We start from the raw sequence: 20,966 nt of genomic DNA on the forward strand, positions 1-20,966 counted from the left end.
TGTCCTGGCTAAGCCAGAGCTGGATTTCAACATCCTCTTTTCTCCTCCTCCAAGGATTATTAGTAATACTGACTCATAAGGTAACTGAGGAGACATCTGTGGAAGGAACTAACATCTTTTCAATGACTGGGGTCTTATGGGCTGTGGGGTGAGTGACAGTTGTGAGAGAAGGAAGATGGCAAGGAGGAACTGCAGGGCCATTTGATGAGAATCACCTGGGTTGTCTGGGAAAGACTCTGCTTGAGTCAGCAGGTCCAAGGAGATGAGGGTTTCAGGGTGCAGTGAAACCTACCCAGAGCCAGTAAAGTGACAGGAACTGCAACACTCAAGGCTCGGTGGAGAGGACTCTGTGGTGGGAACTTTCGAGGAGAACTGACCCCTGAGGAAGGGGATTTGTTCCCTTTCCTTAGAGGAAAGGTGAACCCAAAGGTGAAAGTTGGGAAAAGCACTAGATCCCCGAGCTACATATGGGGTGAACTTCAACCTTAGTTAAGGCTTTAAGGCACGAGGTTGTGGTTTGAGCAGTGACCAGGAGGTGGCAGCAGCAGCTTATGCAAAGGACTGAAGGACAACCCAGCCCAGAGCCAAAAAAGCAGAATAAAAAGCTTCGATTAGTAGAAGAAGCAGACTAATGAAAGCATGAGGAAGGCCCTGAGGGGTATCCCACAAAAGTAAATTGAGAAAAAAAGAAGAATATTAAAAAAATTAAAAGCCCTAAAGAGAGGAAGGTACCAAATGGTTCCTAGATAATTTATTATTAGTGTTACCAAATATGATATTATTTTAGCACACATTCCATCACCTCAGTATGATTAATAAATGATGGTGGTGGTGACCTCTCCCAGTGATGTGATGTAATGAGGTGGGTGTTATTACTTCCATGTGATAGATAAAAATACCAAGGCTCAGAGGAGTTAGGCAATTCGTGAAAGTTAACAGATAGAGGTGTTAGATTTACACTCAATTCTATCTACATGTACAGTCTTTGAAAATAATGACAATGATTAAAAAAGATGGCAGACATGTCTAGAGTGCTTAACTACATCGCAGGCACTATTCGAAATACCCTCTTATTAATTCATTTAGGCTTAGCTACCCCACTAGTGGCTTCTAATAAACTGCCTTTAAAGCTAAACCAGCTCTTTTCTCTGTCCCTGACAATGCCCTTTTCTGTTTACTTAAGCTCACCTTCAGGGTCTTCAGGTGGCTGGGTTTTCTCAGAGGGGCTTTGCAGCCTCTTCTGGTCCTGTGGGGTGGTCCCCGAGAGCTGGGAAAGAGCATCCTGTGAGATGGCAGGAGGTCCTGCAGGTGCCAGGGGAGCCTGCTGCTGCTGCTGGAACACAAGGGCCTGCAGGAGTTGAGCCCTGGGCAGGCTCTGCCCTTTGGTGGGCCCAGCAGCTGTGTCTGAGACAGTCTGCACTAGACCATGAACATACAAAGTACAGTAACAGGGGCTTGGGGAGCTGCTGGGCAGAAGGCAGGGGGCAGAATCAGAGCTGGGTGAGACAGTTGCTGAGTGTTCTTGAAGAGGAGGGGCAGAGTTGTCCCTAGGATACCCTGAGACAGACCTGAGGTTGAGGTGGTGGGCTTACCTGCCTCATCAAGAAGAGAATACACCCTCCTAGGAGGACCGCAGTGAGGCTGGCTGCCAGCAGGTCTTGGGGTCCTGGTCCTGGATCCGAGTGTGAAGTTTTCTCTTCAGGGTGCAGCTCCAGGTCCCAAGGTTCCTCCTGACTCAGGCTCAGGAGCTGGGGACAAAGGGGCTTTCACTCTTTACAACCCCTCTCACTGAGAACCCCTAACCCTTCATCAACCAGTACAGGGCCGGGTTTAGCACAAGGGGCAGTGAGTGAACCGTCCTTGTGGTGGGGGACAGGGCTCTCTCCGTGGTGCTGAAGTATCGTGGTGCTGCAGGAGACTGGGCTTCCAAACCTACCTGATGACCAGCATCTCCTGGGGTGTCACTAAAAAAATACAAATACTTGGGGGGGGGATTACCAAAAATGAAGATATCCACCTCCAGAAGTTTTTAATTCAGTGGGGGTGGGGGTGGGCATCCAGGTGATTCTAGTAAGCAGCCAGATTTGAGAATTATTGCTCCAAGGTGTGTCTATTCCTTCTAACCTTGAACTACTACTGATTCTTGTCCAACCCTTTTCAAGGGGAAAAACTTTTGTAGTTTTTCTGTTTTGATTTCTCAATTGATAGACTCTATGTAACTCTGACACTGAAAAAGAGTAAAGAAAACCGTGACCCATGTTTCACAATTTAGATGGCCAATAACTTTTGACCCTTCTAACAAGTGCTTTTATTCTGGGAAATTGTGTGGGGCCAATCAACCCACCTCAAATATTATTGCTAGAAGCGCAAGGAAAATGTCTAGTGGCTGCCCAACCTCTGGCCTAGTCTCCTCTAAGCTCTCTGACCTTTCAGCACTGACCTCCAACAAGAGGGCCGGAGACTGTATGCTCTTGGAGGGTTTGGTTTCAGTAGTTCCACTCCCTGGGGTGGGATGGACTCTCAGCATGGTGGTGTGCAGGACTGGGGGTGGCTCATGGTGTCCTAAGGGACAGTGAAAAAGTCAGTGTACTGAAGGTGACTTCAGCCTTCCAGCTCAGAAGCCAGGATCACAGGTCTTTCATCTTCATCTATGCCAAATTTGAGCTAGGGAATCTCACCAATAAGCAACCACTGGATAGGGAGGGCCACACTGCCTGAGGGGTATCTGACAGCTGTGCTAGGTGAGCCCTCTCGCTCTCCTGAGATTTGGAGTGTCACCTCATCTGTGGTGGGGCCATCCCTGGAGGCCAGAGTCAGTCCACGAGGCTGTAGCAGAAGATGGAGTCATGAGTGAGGGGGGTGCTCCTGCTCCATCCCCTCTTTCTGCCCACTCAGAGACGCCCCTCTCACCACTAGGGCCACCCCTGTGTGAACCAGTGCTTTGGAAACATAGAAGCCAGCTTCATCCTTCCCTATATACAGCGTCATCCTAGTGGGGGGAAGGTAAGGGGAGAGAGATGAGTAATGGTGGTGGGTGGTTTCGGTTACTACTGCACTCCTCATGTGTCGTCCCCTCCCACATCACTTCTGGTCTTGGCCATCTGACTTGCTTTGGACAATGAGACAATAGTAAGTATGACACAAGGAGAGGCTTGAGAAGAGACTTGTCCTCTCATATTGTTCTTTGGAACCAAGACCACCATGGGGAGAAAACCAGGCCAGCCTGCTGGGGCATGAAAGACATTATCTGACACTTTCTAAGCTAAATTGTTCACCAACTATGAGACATGTGAGTGAGCCCACCCTAGATCATGCAGGCTCAGCCAAGCCACCAGCCGACTTACACATATTAACTAAGGCCTTCCAGACCAGAAAACCACCCAGCTGACCCTCGGAATCTTGAAAGATAATAAGTGTTTGTTGTTTTGAAGTGCTCTCTCTCTTTCTTTCATTTCTTATTTATCCCTTAGGTTTTAACTTGGATGTCCCTTCCTCCAGGAAGCATTCCTTGACTGCCTCCTGCCACCAGTCTCAACTTAGGTACTTTTCCTATACATTCCCCTGGCAAACCTGTTTTTCTGGTATCCTTTATAATATCATAATGGCCTCTTTACACACCTATCTCCTCTACTAGACACTGAGATTTCCATGGGTAGGAATGCTGGCTGTATTACTGTACTCCCAGAGCTTAACAAATAGCTGATACAGAGTGATACAATTAATATTTGCAGAACAAATTGAATGAGTGCCAAATCCCTGACTTTCCCAGTCTATCACTTGGCTCCCCAAGATGGGGACTCAAAGGTTTTTAGTGCTATAAGGCAGGGTGACAGTCTTTAACAATCAAGAAGGCACAGCACCTACCAAGCAAAACAGGTGCCAGCTGTAGCACTGGAGTGGAGACCTGGAGACAACCTCCAAGGCACATTTTACCCTGTCAGTGGAGTTACCTAGGAGGTCCTGGAGCACACAAGGAGTGGTGCAGGGCACTGGTTATTTATCAACAAGTTTGGTTGATATTTTGAGATATTTTTACCCCTGGCTCAACTCTACTGTTATGTCAGGCTCAGACATCCCATTGCCAATTGGGCATGGGCTACAACACTTCCAGGGGTCCTCCCCAGTCCCCAGGCATAGGTACCTACAGCAGTTGGATGTCCGAGACAGAGAAGTGGGTGGCTGTGTTCTGGGAACCTGCAGCAGGTAGTCGGATGTGGCCCCAACGGAGGACAAGGAAGTGCAGGGTGTCTCGAGCCAGTGTGAGATGGGGTAGCTGGCGCAGGCCATCCTGGTGCCAGGTGTAGATGCCCATCACAGGTACACCCAGGTCCTGTGTCCACAACACCACCCCACTTTCTGGGTCCACAGTTAGCAGCAGGCCCATCCCACAGGATGCCAGGTGGCTCATGTCTGCCAAGAAAGATGGCTGGGGAGATGTGATCAGGGAGCTCTGATGTTAGGTACCTTATCTTGGGGTGGGGGAACTGCTCTGAGAGTGGGTCATCAGGAGGGCTACTCCAGTGTGTGCAGTTCAGGTGAGATCACCTGGAGGGTTGAAGGACATGGGAAGGTCAGTCAAAGTTCTCTGGGGCTTAGACCCGTCAGAGTCAACTGGGAGCTCTGTAGAATGTAGGGGTCAATCAGGGTCATCTGAAGGTGAGTCACATGTTACTTGAGAGAGACCAGTTAGGATGTGGAGCAGGCAGTCACTTAGGCTCAGACTGATGACTTATGATGGGCAATCAGGATGGCCTGTAGGCCTGTGGGTCACTTGGGTATCATTTAGCATGTGAAAGAGGTCACGACTTCGCCAAGATGGAGGATTAAGGTGGATGTGCCTGCCTCCTCTCACAACCAAGTTTAAGGACAACTAAATATTAGCATCAGAAAACACAACCAGAACACGGAAAACTGAACTTTTCGGAAGTCCGCAAACAACAAATTCTCCGGCCCGGCCGGTAAGAGGCAAACCGGCGGCGGCGGCGGGTTGAGGAGTTACAAAGGAGAACTCGTTCGACCCGGGCGCGGGCGCGGGACCCAGACGCGCGACTTTTCGGAAGCCGCAAGCAGCAAATTCTCCGGCCCGGCCGGTAAGAGGCAAACCGGCGGCCGGCGGGTGGAGGAGTTACAAAGGAGAACTCGTTCGACCCGGGCGCGGGCGCGGGACCCAGACGCGCGACTTTTCGGAAGTCCGCAAACAGCAAATTCTCCGGCCCAGCCGGAGAGGCAAAACGGCGGCGGCGGGTTGAGGGAGTTACAAAGGAGAACTTGTTCGACCCGGGCGCGGGCGCGGAACCCAAACGCGCGAATCCAGACGCACGGGTTCCAAACCCAGGATTGGACCTAGTGAGCAGCCCACCGGGTGAGTGACTACGGAGGAGTCAGTGGGGAGGCAGTGGCAGCGAGTTGACTGTGGGTGCCCGGTTACACGCGCGGGTGAGGGGAGTGAGGGGGGACCGGCGGCGGCGCCTTCCCCCCCCCCGCTCTGACCACGCCCCCCATACAGCGTCACAACCAAGCGACCTGGGACTCCAAGGCGCCGCTTCTCTACTTAAAGGGCCAGAACAGACCAAAAATGTCGCAGGGGGACCTCAAAGTCCCGGAGATAAATCTAAGTGACGAAGAAATAGCAAATCTCTCAGACGCACAGTTTAAAACACTGGTCGTCAGCTTCCTCACAGATCTGGTGGACTATAGCCACAAATTAGAGAAACATATGAAGGCTAAATTAAGGGAAATGAATGGAATTCCACAGGAAACCCATAGAGATGAAAAAAAAACTGGGACTCAACTCAATGGAGTAAACCAGAAGGAAGAAAAAAAATGATCAATCAGAAAGGAATGAAGAAATAAGAATTCAGAAAAATGAGGAGAAGCTTAGGAACTTCCAGGACATCTATAAACGCTCCAATATCCGAATTATAGGGGGTACCAGAAGGGGGAAAGACACAACCACCAGTGGAAAAATTATTTGAACAAATAATAAAAGAAAATTTCCCCAATCTGGCAAAGGGAACAGACTTCCAAGAAATCCAAGAAGCCCAGAGAGTACCAAAAAAGTTGGACTCAAGAAGGAACACACCAAGGCATATCATAATTACATTAGCCAAAATTAAAACGAAGGAGAGAATCCTGGAAGCAGCAAAGAGCTAAGGGGGACAATCACCTACAAAGGAGTCCCCATCAGGCTATCAGCAGATTTCTCAAAAGAGACCTTACAGGCAAGAAGGGGCTGGAAGGGAAAGAAATATTCCAAGTCATGAAAACTAAAGACCTACAACCAAGATTGCTCTACCCAGCAAAACTTTCATTTAGAACGGAAGGTCAGATAAGGTGCTTCTCAGATAAGACCAAATTCAAGGAGTTCATCATCACCAAGCCCTTATTATATGAAATGTTAAAGGGACTTATCTAAGAAAAAGAAGTTAAAGAAACATGAACAGTGAAAGGACAACAAGCTCACAGTTATCAACAACCACACCTAAAACGAAAGCAAACTAAAAGGACAGCTAGATCAGGAGTGGAAACATAGAAATGAAAGAGCTCAAGTAGGGTTAGCAACAGGGGAGTGGGAGTGAAGACGGGGAGAAGGTACAGAAAACAAGTAGCATAGACAGTAGATAGAAAATAGATGGGGGGGGAAGAATAGTATGGGAAATACAGAACCTAAAGGACTTGAGACACATGGACATAAGCTAAAGGGGGGGTAATCGGGGGGGTCGGGGGGGCAGGGTGGAGGGGAATGAAGGGGGGAATAGAACAACTGTAACAGCATAAACAATTCAAAATAAAATAAAAAAAAAAAAAAAAGAAAGAGGTCAGTCAGAGGCCCTGAGACTGTTGCTTGTGATGTGTCCTGTGAAGTGACAGAGTCAATGTACCAGGGGTTGCCTAGGGACCCCTGTGAGGTCACTCAGGAAGTCTGCTAGAATAGTCATGATATCCAGAACGTGGTCAGTGTCGTCTGGGGAAAGGTCACTTAGGATTATCTGTCAAGGGTCACTCAACATTAGGGCTCAGTTAGGACATAAGGGGAATGTCCGGATGTGTGTGGATTGCCTGGGGACACCCAGGATATAAGGAGTCACCCAGGGTGACCTGGCTGGGCTCACTTGGAGTGTGAAGGAGTGAGGATGTTAGGGCTGCTCAGGGTATAGGAGGGTCATGCTGAGTATTGAGGGGGGTCATTTGAGGAGAGTCATTTAGGGTCATCCATCAAAGGTGTATTATTCATGTGGGAACCCAGAGGAGGTCAAATAGGTCAGAATGTAGTGGGGCTTGGTCATGGATACCACATAGGGTTCCCTGAATTGAGGATGTTGCTCCAAGATGGGGCCAGAGAAAGGTGGCACTCACATTTTCCAGGGGAGATGTCCATGGGGGGTGCCGAGTAGCAACGGTAGGTGGTATTCCAGTGAAGGTCAGGGGCCCGGGGGTCATGCATGGTGACCGTGTACTCTAAGGATGCCCAGAGGCAAGGTTACCACACAGGCCTGCATGACACTCCTCCCATCCCCCAACTCAGAGGGTGTCATTTTATGGAGGTGGGGTTCTGAGCACCCAGCCTGGGGTAGAGTCTGTGAGTGTATCACAAGGGCAGAAACCAGGCCTATTCTGGCTACTGCTCTATCCTCTGGTCTTTGTTCAGTGCTCAATGAAATGTTTGTTGGCTGACAAATTGACAGACTGGCCCAATTCATCTTGAAGAACAATTGCTGGGCCTGGGCACAGCAAAAGAGGGGGCCACCCAGAACCGGGGCCCAACTCACGCGTGCGGCCGATGTAGAGGCGGGGAGTAGAAAGGGCCTCTGTGGTTAGTGTCACCTGTGTCTCCCCTGACTCAGGGTCCACCACGAACCAGGCATCCTGCTTTCGGCCTGTGGAGGTGGAATGTGTGTCAGGCCTCAAGACAGCTTGGGAGAAGGTGTGCAGCCTGTCCATTTTGTGCCAGGCTGGCCTTCCATGGTTTTAGCCGTGTCCCTGCTTCCTGGACCTGGACCACAGGATGGAGAGATGTTTACCTGTGTAGAAGACACCATCTGAGCTGCGGCATGGGGAGGTATGAACCAGCTCGGGGATGGTGAATGGCAGTTTCTGAGGAGAGAGAAAAGTTCCAGAAAGGAGTAAAAGCAGAAAAACTCATACAACCTATTTATGAAGCACAATTATTGTTTCCATTTTCCAGAAAGGCTTAGAGAAGCTGGGGAACTATTCCAGTTTTAAGGATCCCAAGACACATGACAACCAAATGCTACGGTGAGTCTGATTCAAATTCTGGACTAGGAAACAATAAAGGACTCCATTGGAACACCAAACGAAATTAACATGGGCTGTGAATTACATAATGCTATTGCATCAATGTTAAGTTTCCTTATTTTATTCATTTATACCCAGGCTATGTAGGAAAAAGTCCTTGTGCTTAGAAATACATAGTGCCACTTTTGGAGTAAAGAGTATAATGTCTGTAACTCACTCTTGAATGCATGGTTCAGAAAAAGAAAAATTTTTAAAGACTTTATTTATTTTTAGAGAGAGGAGAAGAGATGGAGAAAGAGAGGGAGAGAAACACTGATGTTTGAGAGATACATCGATCTGTTGCCTCTAGTGCGCCCCCAGTTGGAAACTGGCCTTCAACCCAGGCATTTGCCCTGACTGGGAATTGAACCTGTGACCTTTCAGTTCACAGGTGCAGGCCAGCTCTCAATCTACTCAGCCACACCAGCCAGGGCAGAAAAAGAAATTTTTTACATACATATCTAATATTCTTGACATTCTATTTATCTGTTTATCATCTACCTAGAGAGAGCAAAAGCAGATGTGGTAAGATGTTAAAAATGATGAACTTGGGTAAAAGGAATAAAAAAATTTTTGTATTATTCTTCCATTTTTTCTTATATTTGAAATTATGTAAAAATGAAAAGTTACACATATAGAAAAATCTCCAAACTCCACATACAAAGCTGTTGCCAGGCAGCACCCCAGGCACATGGAGCACTGAGGGAAGGAGAGCTGGGGTTTCCTGGGGGCACAGGACCAACAATAAAGGAGGTCATTACCACCTGTAATTGTTATGGTGTGGTTAGTGTTCCTGAAAGAAACTGAGGGGCACCTATTATAGATGTTGGAGAACTGAAAAGCTGCTGAAGGAAGTTCATTCATTCCTTCATTCATCAACCATTTAATGCCAGGACCTAGTAGTAACCAAGACCAATGAGGTTCCTTTCTGCAGTTACATCTCTGGTGTGTGTGGGAGAGAGAGAATAAACAAACAAAAAAAATGCATATACCATAAAAAAACCCCAGAGAACCAGGCTAAAAAGTGATCTGAGATACCAGTTTTCATAAGGTGGCTGGCTTGGGAGGTGAGGGAGTGAGTCACAAGGACACATGGAGGAGCAGTGCCCTGGGCAGGGGGATAGCCAGTGCAGAGGCAGGGAGAGCTCATCACTCCGCAAGGGTGAGGCTGTTGTGCCTCCAGGGATCAGAGTGGGGAGGAGTGATCGGAAGTGAGGGTAGTTGGAGGCAACATCACTAGTTGGGAAGGAGTTTGGATTTTGTATTGGGACTGGAGGGATGAATAAGAAAAGGGGGGGGGGAAGGGGCACACTTCTCACAAATATTGTGGCTCTTCTGGCTTCTGGTGGGGTAGCACTTCCTTCTCTGCTTCAAGTAGGTGTGGCTTTGAGGCCTGCTTTAGCCAGCAGGAGGGGAGGAGAGAAGACACATGTCACTGCCATGAGGACACTGAGAATCTGTGTGTGGGTCACATTTGCCTCTTCTGCTTTGGTGTTTGAGAAGCTCAGGCTGAGATGGAGCCTCCAGAAGCTTGAGTCTCCAGGAGGGCACAATGTACAGAGCCCCCTGCTCCCTCACCCCCTGCCGTCCCACTGGCAGCCAGAAATAGAGGAGGAGTGTTCCTGACATCGCGGACAATTTGGGTGAAGCCCCGGAGCTGGCATACTTGGATGGTGTTCGTGTGCACGCATGTAGGTGAGAGAGGGGGCTGGTGAAGTGAGAGGGCCCAGATCATAGAGGATGTAATGTACTTTGTCAGGGCTCCTGAACTTTATCCTAGATGCAGGGAAGTGGGGAGCAATGGTATGATTACGGATGGCTCTCCCTGATGTGACTGGAGATTCACTCCCCATCCCTCTCCACCCTGCTCCCTCCAACCCCACCCCCAAAACACACTTGTTTGAATGACATCAGTGGAAGCCACATGCTCTGGCTTTTAGTGTGAGATCAGGCATGCATCCCTGTCTCCTCTCCACAAAGTCATCATGGCCTGGATGTGTCACCGCCCTCCCTGCCCTGCCCCCCTCCTGCCCCAAAGGCCTCAGCTCCTGATGGGTGGCCCTCTTCTCACTCTCCCTCTGGCTCCAGGTTGTGGTCACTGCTCCGTCCCGTCCCTCTGAGCTTCGGCCAATAGTGGCCCCCCACACTGTTATGAGCCACAGGAAACTTCACTCTGCCCACACCTTTGTAAGCAATCCTTTCAACAAGATCTCCTCAAGCTATCCTACTGAGTGTGCCAGCTGTTTGCCACTGGGACCTTGCCTGACTCACAAATACCATCTTACCAATTCAGCTTCTAACTCTCACACTTAAGACCTTTCTGGTAGGCAGGCTTCCTGGCACAGTCAGAATTCGACAAAGCATATTCTACCCTATTTCCCCATAAGTCATGTTAAATAGCCCCCATCACAATCCTGATGTGGAAGATGGAAGAAATGGCCCAAGTTCCTCCTGTTCCTCTGTGCTTGGCCATGTGGAATTTCTGATGAGACCTTAGCTACTGTGGTAATAGCAAAGTTCTTGTGCATTAGCCTTGCCCTCCCTGGCTGCTTTTAGTTCCCTTGTTGGTACCATGTAAACAAGACCGGGCTTGCCTGCTGGAGGATGAGAGGCCTATGGCTTCTGTCCACCCCTGTCAAAAGCCAGCCAACCACCAGCACCTTTCAAAAAAGGAGCCATCCAGCTGACCAGCAGCTGACCAAAATGCTTAAGCAGCTCAATCAAGACTGCCCCATCTAACTTGTCATCCCACAAAGTTGTGAGTTAAGTAAATTGAGTTTGGGACCATTCATTATTTAGTAAATGCTAACTAATACATATGTTTCTCCTTAAAACACTCAGAGTCCTGGAAAAGCCTCCTTGATGGCCTGCTTTGCAAACACAGCCACAGCCACCCCCACAAGCCCCTTTCAACAGGTCCCTTTAGACAGGTTTCCAATAATGCACCCAGAGTCCTGACTTACCTTCTGCAAGACACTCAGATTCTGAACATGCTGCTCCCTCTGTTCCATCAGTGCTCTGCCTAACAGAAGCCCCAGCCCCTCTCATTCCCAAGCACTGAAGTACACACACCATTAATCCCTGTTGTTTCTGGGTCCCCAAGATGTACAGGCTGCCATCAGCTGGATCTGAGAGAAAGGCCATTCTGTAGAGCAGAGAGGAATGGGGGTGGGGGAGGTTTGGATGCATGTCCCCTGGTTTCATGAAGGTGCCCTTTCCCTCCCACTTCCTAGTTAGTCGGAGCCCACCCTTGCAGGAGACACACAGAGCTCCAGGCCCAGCTCCCCTCCCTAATGCCCATCATGCACCCCCACCCCATCCAAACTTCCTCCAGACACTCTGGCTCCCCCATCTCCCAGATGTCTCTCCTTAAAAGGCCACAGGTCACTTACTCTGTGATGTACATTGGCCTTTGGATGATGGGATCTGCAGAGACAGGAAAAAGGAGCATGAGTCGCCCCCTTTGCACTCCCCATAGAGAAGCATAGCTCCTTTTCACTGGATGCTTACTGTGTGTCAGACACCAACACAAGCATCTGACATATGTGTATTATAATCTTCCTGAGAACTCTGTGAGGGGGGGAGGCATTACTCTCGGCTTCATTTTATAGGAGAGGACACTGATGTTCAGAGAGGTAGAGTGGCTTTCACAAGGCCACACAGCTGGTAAGTGGTGAAGCTGCCTACAGATAGTGGCTTGTGGATTCTAGATCCCATGTTCTTATTCTCTGTGTCATAGTGACACTACTCTAACTTGGGGTCCAAAAAGAAAGGAGTGACTGCCCCTTGCTCACCATCCTTCAGCGTCCACTTCAAGTCCCCTGTCTGCTTGCTTAGTGCGTGGAGACTCCCATCCAGGGTGGACACGAGCAGGAGGCTCTCTGGACTGACGGTCTGGACCTGCAGTGGGAAACAGCCACCTTCTCTGAGAGGCCTTGGACCACCCCTTGCTCTCGACCCAGGAAGGGCTGGCTGTGACTCCCAAGCCCTCAGGAGACAGAGAAAGAAAGAAGGCTGATTGGAGAAGCTCTCAGCCACACCCATTGATCCCCTAGACTCTAGAGAGGAATCACAGTGGGGGTCAAGGCCTCCTGGCTCCCACTGTGTTGGAGTCCCACACTTTGCCCCACCCAATTCCTTCTGGTTTCCCAAAGAAGACTGAAGGCCTTTACAAAAAAAAAAAGTCACTGACACTGGCCCTTACTAGGGGATGTATACTGTTATTGTTATCTTTGTGCAGGTGAGGAAGACGGACTCAGGGAGGTAAGACAATTAGCCACATAGGTAACAAGTGGCAGAACTGGGACTTGAACCACCAGCTCTGAGATTGCACCATCTGCCTCTCCTAAGGGCAGCCGCTTCACCTCCCTAAATGAACCCAGCTGCTTTGGGAGATCAGGCTGAGGGAGGGCAGGCTTCCATCTGTCCCCTGCTGGGCTAACCACCTGCTCCAGCCCCTCCTTGAGCAAACAGTGTGAGGCTGAGCTCCCAGCAGGAACCCTAACATCCGGGTGGCCCAGCCGCACCCCTGCAAAGGCCACATCCTGCTCCAGGGCCCTTGCCACTGGGGGGGGGGCGGGGAGTGAGGGAACTCCCTCGAAGCCTCTCTGGTTCCCCACCTGTCTGCTGATCCGAAACATGGCAGGAGGGAGCGTGGTCCAGAGAAGCTGCAAACTGGTGGCCCATAGTGGAGTTTTGTTTGACCATAATCATGTTTAAAGTTTGGTTTTAATTAACTGCCAATTAAAATACTGGAAGGATTTTACTTGAAATCTAAATTTCTTTCTTTTTTTTTCTCTCCCGCAAACACCACATCTCACTACACGGGGCTCACATTCCTGCTTGGCAACAGTGGGGTGGACTCAGAGCTGGGAGCTGAACCTGGCAGTGCCCAACTCTGTTGTGCTCGGGTTGGCTGTCCTGGGGGCTGGAGACCCAGCATCGTTGGAGACTCCACCCCCGTGCACTGGATTCCTGGCTGGGCCTCTTTTGCCTTCTCCTTGCATTTCTGAAACGTTGGACTTTCCGGCTCTGAACAGGCTGGGCCCAGATGCCCATACCCACTCCATTTTATTTATCCCAGTAGTTCTCAACCTGAGGTCCAGTCATGGGTGAAGGCGGCACGTCGTGACACACCTGTATTTGTAAAATGGCGTGTAGGTGCACTTTTCAGAGGACCTTTAAGTCGACCATATTTGCCAAGGCATCCCGGATTACAGAAGATGCAGAAGGCCCCAAGGTAAAGCCAGCCCCCACCTTACCCCTAACCCGTGCCCCAGGCTATTCTCTCTATTTGCACCCGGAGCTGAAAGAGTGGCGGGGTGTTGGGTCACCTGCGCCGTTCCACTCTGGTACGTCTCTCTGGCTAGGTATTTGTAGGGGCAACAGGCATCTCCCCAAAGCTAAGATTTCACTCGCCAAAGGCCGACTGGGTGCCACACTACATCGAGGGAGAGCCAGATACCCCTGCGGCTCCGCCACGCCCAGCCCTCTGCGCCCGCGGACCTCACCTGGGAGGCTGGATGTCTGCCCCGTTTCTCACCTGCGGCGCGAGAGTCCCCAGTAGCGCCGCCATTAGGAGCCAGAGCCGGAGACTGAGCAGCGTCCACCTGTCTGGGGCCGTGCTCGCCATAGCCCAGGGCAGCAGCAGGGCTGGACGGGGTACCTTGGTGCCTCCAGGCGCCAGCAAGGCCCGGATCAACCTGGAGGAGACTCCGCCCTGGGCTGGGCCAGTTGGGTGCGCGGAGGCGGGGGCGCACCCTCTTTTGCCCGCCCTTCCCATCAGACCACACGGGCATCCCCCAGTCACTCTACTCCACAAGGGACAGCTCTGGGCTTTTCTGGGGAATTTACCACCTGCCAAGTACTGTACCAAGTGCCATGTGCCTCACGTTAACTCATCTGATCTTCTCAGTGTTACTCGTGTGCAAACCAGGCTCAGACCTATAAGTCAGGTTCGTGTGTCTGACCTCAAGACTGTGCTCTGTTACTATGAGAGTGGCCTCTGCTGAGAGATAATGAAATGTGGAGTAATCGATTGACTCAATTATTCATTCAGTACATATTTATTTATCATGTCAGCCTGGTGAATGAGAGAGATAAGGTCCCTGCATGTGCAGAATGTCCAGGTTCCTGTGTGACAGGTGTTGGACAACACAGCAGCCAGGGACGCCCGGCTGTGGCAGTGGCAGTCCCTGCTGCAGGCAGACCTCGAGGACGTGGTGCAGGGATGGAGTGGAGGGGTCCAATCAGCTCTCAAGTTTGTCTCATGAATTTCTCCTTCATGTTGTGTAAAATTCTTAATGATTTGAGGATCATGAAGCCTGGCTCTACCACCTTCTTCCCCCTCCTCTTTGTCACCCTGGGTCCTCCTCATCACACCCCACAGTCACCCAGCACTTGCTAGCTGGCTAATAGCCTTCATCTCCACCTGAACTCTTGCCAACGTCATTGGTGTCTTCAGCGGATACCCAGTGGACACCCCATGGACAGCCTAGCTTCTTTGATTGGTGACTACACCTCTCTAATCCTCCACACCACCCACAATTGTGCATGGCTATGCCCTGGACCTCATCGTACTCTGAATGATTGTACCTTCAATGTCCCTTTCCCAACAACAATGTCCATCTTCCCATCCTTGCAGCTGTTCCACTCCTTCATTCTCCCTATACCTGTTCCCTGACCTAAATGATTAGTCCCTCTGTTTCTCACCCAGCCTTTCAGCCCCTTCTTGGTCCTTATCCAGTCCCTACCTCCCAAATGACCACCTGAACTATATCATCATCTTAACATGGGCTTCCTAGGAGCAGAGCCCAGGCAGGGATTTTGAAGGAAATAGGGTAGATCAGAGGAAGACACCAGGCAAGGATGGGTTCTCAGCTGGTGTCTAACATTAACCTGATCCTGCAGGGAGATCCTACAGCCCTTTGTGCTCCCTGGTCTTTTGGCCATGGATTGCTGGTTTCTTCCAGGGGTCTGGGTATGACCTCCCAGGCAAAGCAGCTTCCATTGGCTGAAGGCAAATTTTTGCAAAACAGGGTAGCTTTGAGCCCTTAGTAACCACACTCAGCAATTGGGAGTGGGCAGCCTGTCTCCATAAATGGGACAAGGCAGTTGGCATCAGTGTCTGCTATCACTGGTAATCTCAATTTCCTTGCTTTCTTTGCCTCTCCAACCCAACAAGATCCTATTCTGGAAAGATGGTACTGACCATCTTTTTTTAAAATTTTTTAAAATTTATTTATTTTTATTGATTATGCCATTACAGTTGTTCTATTCCCCCCTTCATTCCCCTCCACCCTACCCCCCATCCCCACCATTACCCCCCTTTAGTTTATGACCATGCGTCTCAAGTTCTTTAGATTCTATATTTCCCATACTATTCCTGCCCCCCATCTATTTTGTATCTACTGTCTATGCTACTTATTTTCTGTACCTTCTCCCCCCTTCTCCTCCTCCCACTCCCCTGTTGCTAACCCTCCTTGAGATCTTCATTTCTATGTTTCTACTCCTGATCTAGCTGTCCTTTTAGTTTGCTTTTGTTTTAGGTGTGGTTGTTAATAACTGTGAGTTTGTTGTCCTTTCACTGTTCATCTTTTTTATCTTCTTTTTCTTAGATAAGTCCCTTTAACATTTCATATAATAAGGGCTTGCTGATGATGAACTCCTTGAATTTGAGCTTATCTGAGAAGCACTTTATCTGTCCTTCCATTCTAAATGAAAGTTTTGCTGGATAGAGCAATCTTGGTTGTAGGTCTTTGGACTTCATGACTTGGAATACTTCTTTCCAGCCCCTTCTTGCCTGTAAGGTCTCTTTTGAGAAATCCGCTGACAGTCTGATGGGGACTCCTTTGTAGGTGACTGTCCCCTTAGCTCTTGCCGCTTCTAGGATTCTCTCCTTCATTTTAATCTTGGCTAATGTAATGATGATGTGCCTTGGTGTGTTTCTTCTTGGGTCCAACTTCTTTGGGACTCTCTGAGCTTCCTGGATTTCCTGGAAGTCTATTTCCTTTGCCAGATTGGGGAAATTCTCCTTTATTATTTGTTCAAATAAGTTTTCCACTCCTGGCTCTTCTTCTTCCCCTTCTGGTACCCCTATAATTCGGATGTTGGAGCGTTTAAAGATGTCCTGGAAGTTCCTAAGACTCTCCTCATTTTTTTGAATTCTTGCTTCTTGACTCTTTTCTGTTTGGCCATTATTTGCTTTCTTCTGGTCCACTCCATTGATTTGAGTCCCAGTTTCCTTTTCATCGCTATTGGTTTCCTGTGCAATTCCATTCATTTGAATTAGTTTTGCCTTCATATGTTTCTCTAATTTGTGGCTATAATCAACCAGTTCTGTGAGGATCCTGATCACCAATGTTTTAAACTGTGCGTCTGAGAGTTTTGCTATTTCTTCATCGCTTAGATTTATAGGCTCTGGGGCTTTGACATCTTCTTGAGCCATTTTTGGTCTGTTCGCACCCATTAAGTATGAGGAGGGGAGCCTTGGACTCCCAGGTGGCTGGGTTGTGAGGCTGTATGTGCGGGCGTGGTCAGAGCGGGGAATTCGCACCCTCTGCTGCTGCTGGCCGCTGGGGCCTGCTGGCTCCCGTCCAATCGCCCACTCCTTCACTTGTTTATCCATGCATGAATGTGCGACCACAGTCAACCAGCAGCCCTGCTCCCTCGCTGTCTCCCCACGGTCGCTCGCTGGGTTGCTCACCAGGTCCAACCCTGCGCCTGGATTCTGCACGCCTGAGTCTGTCTGACAGAGTTTTCCTGTGCTACCCCACTCTGCCAGCTGCTGGTTTCGCCCCTCTTACCGGTCAGGCTGAAGAATTTGTTGTTAGCAGACTTCTGAAAAGTTCAATTTTCTGTGTTCTGACTATGTTTTCTGTTGCTAATATTTAGTTGTCTCTAAACTTGGTTGTGTGAGAAAGCACAGCATCTCCACCTATGCCTCCATCTTGGCAGAAGTCCTTAAATGAATCCTGACCATCTTTTTTGTCCCTGTTCCAAAGTCTGTGGGCCCAGTTCACCCATTGATCACTTCACACATCTTCTGCTCAATCAAGTCCCTCTCCATTTCCCAGTGCTCTCAGAGACTGAGGTGTCCAAACTCATGATGTCATTCACAAGCTTTCCTATATTTTGACTGAAGTGAGCCCATCATGCATGATACCCTTCAAATTTCTTCATTTCTCATCTTTAGGTAGAAACATCTACAGCCACGCTCATCCTCACTTCCTTTCCCCAAGTTTCAGTGGAGACACTGCCCCTCTCTCTGTAGAACTGACCCTTTTCCACTTTTTCTGGGATAATAATTCATAATTGTTTTCCCCAGCAGCCCTTCTCCTACTTAAGCGAGACTGCTATGAGTTTATTGCCTCACAGGAGGGATGAGGAAGCAGGAGGAGAGAAAACAAAACTTCTCTTAGTTTTTGAATAACTCATGGCATGAAGCCCAACTTGAGATACTAAATGATGAGACTAGAAAAGATTCTGCAGACTTGCACTTGAAAGAGGATGAGGAAGAACAAGAAGTGAGAAGAAATGGTAGGTCTGAAAAGGGAGACCTATGCTGCAGTGCCCTCACCCAAGGACAGGACTCCACACAGGTTTATGGGGTCCAAAGGCAGAGGGGACTTGTGTCTCATAACCCAGTAAGTGAGACACCTGGGGAGGTAGTAAGACCTGAAGATGTTGCATCTTTGTCTAGACTGAGAGGAGGTGATAGGGAGTTGCCCATTGTCAAGTGGAAAATGGAGGTGAGTGAGTGTTTCCCACATGCCTGAGGTGAGGATAGAGAAAGGACTATTTCATAAGGGAAAGGGGTTCCCTTCTGCAATACAGCAGAGACAACAAGAGACAGGGCCAGTGAAACCATGGCATCTCAGGGGATGCCATCTGAGACAGAGGATAGGGACTCAGTGTCCTTTGCTTCCTGATACTATGTAAACTCCATGGAATTTAAATCCACCTTAGAGAAAAGCTGGGAGAAGCCAGATGGGACTGAATTTCTTCTACGAGGTACAGAGGGAGTTTAAAATAAAAAGTTAAGCTGAGTTACAAAGAAATAAAGTTACATTTCTTCTCCACACCTCAGTTTGTGCTCTTAAGTGCTCTGCTGCTACATAAACATACATAAACCAACAGCTTTTCTCCATTCTAGCAAGATAATGAAGAAAACAGGGGCAGTAACAGGAAAAATAATCCAATCATAGTAGCAATAAAAAGAAAAGGCTTGAAATAAATATAACTAGAAAGGCACAAGACCTAGATGAAGAAAACAATAAGTTCTTATGAAGGATATGAAACAAAATGTGAACTTATGAAAAGATATCACCTTGTTTTCAGACCAAAATGTGTTAAAACCATGGTGGTGTATTCATAGCTTTGACCAGTTCATTTCTTGCTCTGGCTTCATAAGGCACCATTATGATAGAATTACAAAGCACTCCTATATAAAAGCCCTGGCTGGGCCAAGTTTTTGTCCTTTATAGCCTGGAAAGCTGTTTGTGGTGACTTGTTGGCTTTGGACTAGTTAGTGTTATGCTTTCTTCCCCCATTTTGTTTCTTTTTTTTCTTTATTTTTTCTTCATTTTTCTTTATTATTATTATTACTATTATTATTCATCCAAAGGTATATGCCCTGACTGGGGACTGAACCATCAACCTTTTGGTGCATGCTCAACCAGCTGAGTCACCCAGCCAGGGCTCTTTATTATTTTTGTTTTTCTTCTTTTTCTTATTCTCTTTCACAGTTTTCTTTTTTCTCACTTTTAAATGTTCTCTTTCTCAATTTTCATTTTATTTTTCCTCTTAATTTTAATTTTTCTTTATTATTTATTTATTTATTTTATTTTTAAATATGTTTTATTGATTATGCCATTACAGTTGTTCCATTCCCCCTTCATTCCCCTCCACCTTGCACACACCCTCCCCCATTCCCTCTCTTTAGTTCATGTCCATGTGTCACAAGTTCTTTAGATTCTGTATTTCCCATACTATTCTTGCCCTCCCCCTGTCTATTTTCTACCTACCATTTATGCTACTTAGTCTCTGTACCTTCTCCCTCATCCCCACTCCCCTGCTGCTAACCCTCCATGTGATTTCCATTTCTGTGGTTCTGTTCCTGATCTAGCTGTCCTCTTAGTTTGCTTTTGTTTTAGGTGTGGTTGTTAATAACTGTGAGTTTGCTGTCCTTTCACTGTTCATCTTTTTTATCTTCTTTTCTTAGATAAGTCCCTTTAACATTTCATATAATAAGGGCTTGCTGATGATGAACTCCTTGAATTTGAGCTTATCTGAGAAGCACTTTATCTGTCCTTCCATTCTAAATGAAAGCTTTGCTGGATAGATCAATCTTGGATGTAGGTCTTTGGATTTCATGACTTGGAATACTTCTTTCCAGCCCCTTCTTGCCTGTAAGGTCTCTTTTGAGAAATCAGCTGACAGTCTGATGGGAACTCCTTTGTAGGTGACTGTCCCCTTATCTCTTGCAGCTTCTAGGATTCTCTCTTTCATTTTAATCTTGGCTAATATAATTATAATGTGCCTTGGTGTGTTCCTCCTTGGGTCCACCTTCTTTGGGACTCTCTGAGCTTCCTGGATGTCTATTTCCTTTGCCAGAATTGGGGAAGTTCTCCTTTATTATTTGTTCAAATAACTTTTTTACTTGTTACTGTTCCTCTTCCCCTTCTGATACCCCTATAGTTCAGATGTTGGAATGTTTAAAGATGTCCTGGAGGTTCCTAAGCCTCTCCTCATTTTTTTGAATTCTTGTTTCTTCATTCTTTCTGTTTGGTTGTTTCTTTCTTCCTTCTGGTCCACTCCATTGATTTGAGTCCCAGTTTTCTTCCTATCACTATTGGTTTCCTGTGTATTTTGCTTCCTTTCACTTAGTGTAGCCTTCATTTTTGTCATCTAATTTGTGACTAAAATCAATCAGTTCTGAGAGCATCTTGATCACCAGTGTTTTGAACTGTGCATCTGATAGGTTGGCTATCTCTTGGTAGCTTAGAAGTATTGGCTCTGGGGCTTTGAGCTGTTCTTCTTGAGCCATAATGTTTTGGTCTGTTCGCACCAGTTATGTATGAGGTGTGAAGCCTTAGGTGTTCACCAGGGCGAGGCAACCCATTTGCTGGGTTGTGATGCTGTATGTGGGGGCAGGGTCAGAGTGAGGCAATGGTGTTTTTTTCTGCTCTTTCTCAGATTTTGGTTTTCTCTGCTGCTTCCCACAAGCAAATTGGGCCCTTCTGGTGCTAGTTCCCAGGTGGGTGGGCTTGTGCACCCTCCAGAACCCTGTGGGTCTCTCCAATGAACTCTCTGTATGCCTGGGAGCCTCTCCTGGCACCTCAACCCCAGAAGTTTTTCCAATAGGTGCTTTTAGGCTTTATTTCCTGGCGCTGGAGCTCTGAGTTGAGCGGTCTCAATGATCGCTCCTTTACCTGGTCTATCTGCGCACGCATGTGTGACCTCAGTCAGCCAGCCGCCTTGCACCCTCACCGGGTCTCCCCATTGCCACCCGGTGCCTTGGATCTGCCAACCACCGCCAGCATGCCTGGGTTGGTCCCGCCACTTTTCCTGTGCAACCCCTCTCCACCAACTGCTGACTCCACTCCTCTTACTGGTCTGGATGAATGGTCGGCTGTTGTCGGACTTTGGTACAGTTTAATTTCATCTCTGTT

The 20,966-nt window shown here is 48.2% G+C and overlaps 1 protein-coding gene across 1 annotated transcript in view; it reads right to left on the minus strand.

Moving 5' to 3' along the window:
- Positions 1–13,927, minus strand: part of ERN2 (endoplasmic reticulum to nucleus signaling 2) — an 18,725-nt gene extending 4,798 nt beyond the window's left edge. Inside the window, exons 1-13 of the mRNA XM_053671726.1 lie at positions 13,838–13,927; positions 12,090–12,195; positions 11,688–11,721; positions 11,368–11,440; positions 8,022–8,094; positions 7,770–7,877; positions 7,357–7,458; positions 4,146–4,410; positions 2,911–2,989; positions 2,679–2,826; positions 2,441–2,562; positions 1,593–1,748; positions 1,189–1,348 (exon numbers count right to left, since the gene is read on the minus strand). Of these exons, the coding sequence (XP_053527701.1) occupies positions 1,189–1,348; positions 1,593–1,748; positions 2,441–2,562; positions 2,679–2,826; positions 2,911–2,989; positions 4,146–4,410; positions 7,357–7,458; positions 7,770–7,877; positions 8,022–8,094; positions 11,368–11,440; positions 11,688–11,721; positions 12,090–12,195; positions 13,838–13,927 (1,516 nt within the window). The remainder of the gene's footprint in view (positions 1–1,188; positions 1,349–1,592; positions 1,749–2,440; positions 2,563–2,678; positions 2,827–2,910; positions 2,990–4,145; positions 4,411–7,356; positions 7,459–7,769; positions 7,878–8,021; positions 8,095–11,367; positions 11,441–11,687; positions 11,722–12,089; positions 12,196–13,837) is intronic.
- Between the last annotated feature and the right edge of the window lie 7,039 nt (positions 13,928–20,966).

Source organism: Artibeus jamaicensis, unplaced genomic scaffold, assembly GCF_021234435.1.
Source record: "Artibeus jamaicensis isolate MK-2021 breed Jamaican fruit bat unplaced genomic scaffold, CSHL_Jam_final contig_700, whole genome shotgun sequence".
NCBI lineage: Eukaryota > Metazoa > Chordata > Mammalia > Chiroptera > Phyllostomidae > Artibeus > Artibeus jamaicensis.